The sequence below is a fragment of the Sander vitreus genome, chromosome 2 (genome assembly GCF_031162955.1).
Source record: "Sander vitreus isolate 19-12246 chromosome 2, sanVit1, whole genome shotgun sequence".
NCBI lineage: Eukaryota > Metazoa > Chordata > Actinopteri > Perciformes > Percidae > Sander > Sander vitreus.
In genome coordinates this window covers 29520124-29526123 of record NC_135856.1, presented here as the reverse complement: position 1 = coordinate 29526123, position 6000 = coordinate 29520124, and the positions used below count along the sequence as shown (strand labels likewise).

At 40.4% G+C, this 6000-nt stretch overlaps 1 protein-coding gene across 2 annotated transcripts in view; it reads right to left on the bottom strand.

Moving 5' to 3' along the window:
- Positions 1 to 3698: 3698 nt before the first annotated feature.
- Positions 3699 to 6000, bottom strand: part of LOC144527101 (ras and Rab interactor 2-like) — a 54335-nt gene continuing 52033 nt past the window's right edge. Inside the window, exon 13 of one of the 2 annotated variants that reach the window (XM_078264986.1) lies at positions 3699 to 5085. In XM_078264986.1, the coding sequence (XP_078121112.1) occupies positions 4759 to 5085 (327 nt within the window). In that variant the 3' untranslated portion in view covers positions 3699 to 4758. The remainder of the gene's footprint in view (positions 5086 to 6000) is intronic. The other variant, XM_078264994.1, reaches the window with a different exon arrangement.

Here is a 6000-nt window from a genome sequence, read left to right as displayed (position 1 = left end):
TGTTAGAACCCGCCATTATGCCGTCAAATATATTATTACTTATCACAGGGACTACAGAAAGGCTAGTTGGATGCTTAATAACTCACTAATAGTTCCAGGAAGCTTTTCAGCTAGTTGGAACATAGCAAATTACACAATACCTTATTGTAAATATGTGAGTTTATTGTTTGGGCCAGTTTCAAATGGCTAAAATCAAAGAAGTAAGAAAGAAGTATTCCTGATCCAATGGAGGCAGCTCTGAGAGGAGGCTCTCTCAGGAATACGTTGAAGGAAATTGTGCTATTTACATAACCTATAAGTATTAATTTGAACTAAAGAAAACATATGACTTATGAGCCGAAAGTAATATTCATGCACAACATAGAGAGGGAGAAGGTCGTGTTGCCCTGTACCTGCCAGAAAATATGTGTAAGGATTATTACTGCAAGAGAGAGACAGAGAGCATCTCTGCACCAGGAGCATTAGACAGGAATGTAGGAGAATACAGGCAGACATCTGTTTCACTTAGCAACTGTTATAAGTAGAGATGGCCCGATACCATTTTTTGCTTCCCAATACCGATTCTGATACCTGAACTTGCGTATCGGCCGATACCAAGTACTGATCCGATACCAGTGTGTCATATATTTTATTATGTTTTAACAACTGTATACTATCCCTGTATGGATGACATATGATTTCTATCTTTGTTGTCGGTCTGGCTCAGGTTAAACTCTTTGTGAAACGTGAACAAACACAAACAATGAACGCCACAGAACTTTCTTTTTTTATCCAGTTTGACAGTCAGTTATAACGGAAAAAGAACATAAATAAACTACTTTAACGTAGATTTTCTTTAGGGCTTTATTACGTGGTATCAGATCGGTGCATAAACTCCAGTACTTCCCGATACCGATACCAGCGTTTTAGGCAGTATCGGAGGCAATACTGATACTGGCATCGGTATCGGAACATCTCTAGTTATAAGGACTCCCAATTATTTTTATTATTATTATTATTATTATTGACCAGTCAGGAACAAGCAAAGTTTAGTCTGCTGTATCTCAGTGTTTGGCTCCTACGAGCCTATAAGTGGTTATTGAGTTACTCACAGCAGGCCGAACCAAAAGAAGAAAACCCACAACAAGTAGTTCATTTGACTTTATACATCAAACCACAAAAAGCTCCACAAATATTCCCTTACCTTACCACCTTATGTTTAGACCCCTATAGTAGGTTCTGATAAAACCGTTAAATCATGTTACATTTCTTTTGTATGTTTGTGGATTGAAATATTTGGACTAGTTGTTTATTCATGGGCTGTTGTATGTGGATTAAATCTTAGAGATCAAGTAAAATCCTGCTGTTCTTGTACTGCCAGGGTAATATTGTGCCACAAAGAAATCTAATATTATGCCTAAGAAATGACACTTTGTCTTAAAAATAATGTAGCAAAATAGTATTATGTTGGAGTCAGCAAGTAGCCTCGTTTGGAGAGAATTATATATATTTCCACTGTCAGTTTTTGAGCTTTCCATAAAAAATAATAGAAACAGTGTTGTTTTAAATTGACTTTTCACAAATAACTGGCATAAATCCAAGTCCACTATTGAGTCCAGTACAGAAATATTAAATCTGAATACAAATCTTTAGTGATGAAAAAAGGAAACATTTGAATACAAAAATATTTCTACACAGGCATACAAGCTACAATTGGCCAGCAATTGTAGAAAATTAACACAAGAGCAATATAAAAACAATACACTTTTACAATAGTTCATTTTACTTATTAAATCAACATTTTAGCATGAGGTTCTTTTCTGGGTCATTTTGATGAAAGCTGAATAATCACTGGATGACAGCTGAAAACTTTCAGTAGCATGCAGTATGTTCAATTCCTTTTGAAGGCACCTGGGATAACAGCAGTTAAGGCAAACGTTAGTTACATTAAATGCAATATAAAACTGTATGACCACTGCTTTAAAGTGCTCATATTATGCTTTTTGGCTTTTTCCCTTTTGCTTTATTGTGTTATATATCTTTTTGTGCAATATTATAGGTTTACAAAGTGAAAACGCCCAAAGTCCACCCCAAAGGGACTTACCATCTCCAACAGAAAACACTGTTCACAAACTGCTCCAAACAGCTCTGTTGTAGTCCAGCCTTTACTTCCGTGACAAATGTGCGTCACTTTGTAACACACGTTATAATGCTCGCCTAGCTGCTAGCATGGCACGCCCTCATACTCTCCTTCTGACTGGCTAGTAGTCCTTACCTAGGTACTGCACATGTGCGACTCCCAACAAAGATGGAACAGAAGTGAGATGCCTCACTCATAGGGTTGGGTACCGAACCCTGTACTTTTACCGATACCGACAGAATCACGTCAGTATTACCGATTACTGGTTCATGTAAAATCAAACAGTGCCAAATTTCGGTACTTTGCTTGTTTGTTTGTTTGACAAACTGAGCCCCGGGAGTCAATTTGGCTGTGGTGGGGGGCACACTCCTCAGTCAGCCGATTTGTTTCAGCGATTAAAATGGCTGAATTTATTGTGCCGACCTTGAAAGTGATAACGACATGACATATTATTTACAGCAAGCTAACTGTTCAGGTGGACTGCACGGCAGCGCGAGCTTGCAAACAAATATCTTTGTGTTCAGGCTTCTTCCAAGCGCTCAGAGCTAGGGACACAGTGAGTGTTGACCGGGCACGGCTCTTACCTGAAAGAGTTGACATGCTAGTCTTTCTTAAAAATAATTACATGAGAACTACTTAGTAGTAGTAGCAGTAGTTTGATCTTGACTGAGATCAAAGTTTTTTTTATGTTTACTGTCCATTGTTCATATGTTCATGTTTTTATATTTTTAGGAGGGGAATAAAATGTTCATATAGGGTGGGGAGGGCGTTTGTATTGTGTTTAAATAAAATGTTTAAACTGAGAGAAAAAGAGTTTTTTTTTTTTAACTGTAATCAAATTTTGTAGTTGTTACAACCAGACGTTAGCCTAGAAATCTAGACACACCCTAGCGGCAGCAAATGTAATTTGCAGCCAGGGTCATTCTAGCAACTCTCCGTTGGCTTGCGAGCTGGAAAAACCAAACTCTGGTCAGGCCTATCACGTCGTGTATAGAGTCGGTGGGCGGGTTTAACATAAGGACGGCAGAGTTGCGATGGTTCCGTGTGAATTCCCTGCTAACTGAAAACAAAGAAGATGGCTGCTGCTGCTGGCGAACAGCGGTCTTTCGAATCGGCTTTGGCCGCGACTCTGGAAGACTTGGAGTTAAGCACTGAAGTCATTCTTAAAAAAGGAAGATGTGTTCGGAGTTTTGCCTAAGGGATACGGCAAAAGTTCAATCTATCAACTAGCGTTGCTCTGCTTGGTTGTAGCGCTATCCTATTGCGTGCAGAGGGAATTTGAAAGACAACCGTTTATCCCGCCCCTCGGATTGAGCCCTGCCAATGGTCAGTTCCCAGACCCAACATCTTGATGTGGGTCTGGCTTGTCAGGCTAACCAGGCGTTACAGTTTCAGTAAGAGTAAGGTACCGAAAATAGTACCGTTGAATACCGAAACCGAACACCAGGCACCGGTACTGGTAACAATATTGGTTCAGATGCGAAAGGTACCCAACCCTACTCACTCGGTAGCTAAAACAGACAGCTCAACACACAGGGTGAAAAGAGGAGCTGCAGAAATGTGCAGTACAACAAAAATATGGTGTTTTTTTTTTGTATTAAACCATGTAAACCTATTCTGGTACAACCTATAAATATAATTATGAACCTGAAAATGAGCATAATATGAGCACTTTAAGGATGGTACACATGTCCAACCATCTGAAGAACTTTTCACTTCCATATAAAACTTAATACAAATACTGCAAAACCAGCCTGTATACAATATCTGACAATTTCCGCTCAGCATACCACCTAAAAAAAACCCAGACAAGGGCCAAATGGTCTCTAAATGGTTGAATTGTTGATAACTTGAACTAAACTTACAACTTACCACTCTTTATGTGTTGGCTACATTGCACAAGTATGCGGATTGTTCACGGAGCTTATGCGCCGTCTAATATAATAACAATATTGCTTTTAACTGGCTACACCCAGGAGACACTGGGTCATGACTGTTGTTGTTTCTCCAGTTTTTGGACCCGGCATAGAGCGCTGTGAAACATCAATCTATTGTCAGCTATTCTCAAAGGATGCAGATGACAGGAACAATAAATAAAAATAAAGAATTCTCAAAACCAAAACTGCCAATATGCTTATTGACAGTCATTATATCGGTAGCTTTGTAGGTAATTTTGTATAAAAGAGCTGCACACACTTCATGTAAAAATATATTTACGTGACGCATACGCAACACTTGCGCGCTGCTCTCATGCCTGGTGTAGAAAGTTTTATTGATTATTTTGAAAGTGTAGTGTTGAAGCATCCGCTCTGCATACATTGTTGTGTTATATAGCCGGCCCGTTTGGCTTTTTGACTTAAATCAGAGCCACAGTCTTTGAGGTGTTTGAGTAAAACACCAGCACTTTCCAAAGTCCATTCTACCACGTAATGGTTCCTCATAAAAAATAAATCACCTTATCATTTGCATGGCATCATGTTTGATCAAAGACACTTTATATCTGCATCAATATACAGCTTGGTTTTTTGTTTTCGTTCAGACAGTGTCAAATGTTTTCTATGAAACAAGCACCAACAGATTACCACGAAACATAACTGTTGTTTAGGATCAAGTGCAGCAAGCTGTCACATTTGCCTGCTCTAGTCAACTTGAAGGCAGTTTCCATTGTTCATGAGGGCAGGGATACAGAGGTTAAGGTTAGGTACCTTCCTGAAGACAAAGTGGAAGATCTGTGCACGGGGCCGGCTGTGGAGCTCAGCTTTGATTCGTTGAGGGTGCGTGTCTGGGGCGAGCTGCTGCCGGGTGTCCCCAGTGACCAGAAACAGTGCGTAGGTGTCGGGGTCTGGGATCTTGAACTTGTAAGCGCAGAGTGAGCAGACCTCCTCTGTGGTTGTGTAAGGGTGGACGATCAGGGTTTTGGCCGTGCAGCCTGTGTCCACTTCCTGCAGGGCTACGCGGAGATAGTTCTACATAGACAAACAAAAAGCCCTGTGTTAACATTTGGCAGCACAGACTGAAATGTCCACCATGAATGAAAGAGGCATTACTGCTGATGAATCGAGCATGCAGGCAGAAAGAAAACATGCAGTTATCAGTGATGTTGCTAAGTACGCGTCCTGCGTCTCCGGCGCTTTAAAATCTGAAAGGACACTGTAAACTCACTATCCATGCGTCCACACGCACCCTATTTTTCCCCTGATAATGCTACATTTGATCAACCAGTCTGTGTTAAATCATAGAAATAAACAAAAGAAAGAAAAAATACCTCCTTGACAACTTACACACACAATCACTTAAAAGGTCCCCAAAAGGTGAAAAGAAATTTCCTTTGTTAATGAACAGGGTTCAATTCAACACAGGGCAGAGATAAGCCAAGGCAATGTCATGCAATTACAATGACACACACACACACACACACACACACGCAAAGAAAATTACGTTAATGACAGAAGAAAGTGAAGAAAGTCAGCCCACAGAGAGGAAGGAAGGTTGAAACTGCAACAGTATTATAGATTACCCAGGGCTCTAGAGTGCGACCAATTTGGTCATTGTTTAATGTTGCGTTACCCATTCCTTCTGTAAAGCCGTGCCTGTGTTTGGATCTCTCTTCCACGCAGCCCCCCCCCCCCCCCCCATTCACTCACACATGGCTCACCTGCAACATGGAGAGACACAGCGCTGCCAGTCCACATGCTGACATTTGTCTACAGTTTTAATTGTTATTAACACAGCTATATATTGTTAAGTATGAGAGGGAAATCTGTATTGGTACCAGTGTTTCCGCTGGTAACTCTCTGTTATTGCGGCCGCCACGGCGAAAAAAACATTAGAAGTTATTGAATGGAACTAACTTCAATTTGTTGAGTAATAGCGTGTGAGAC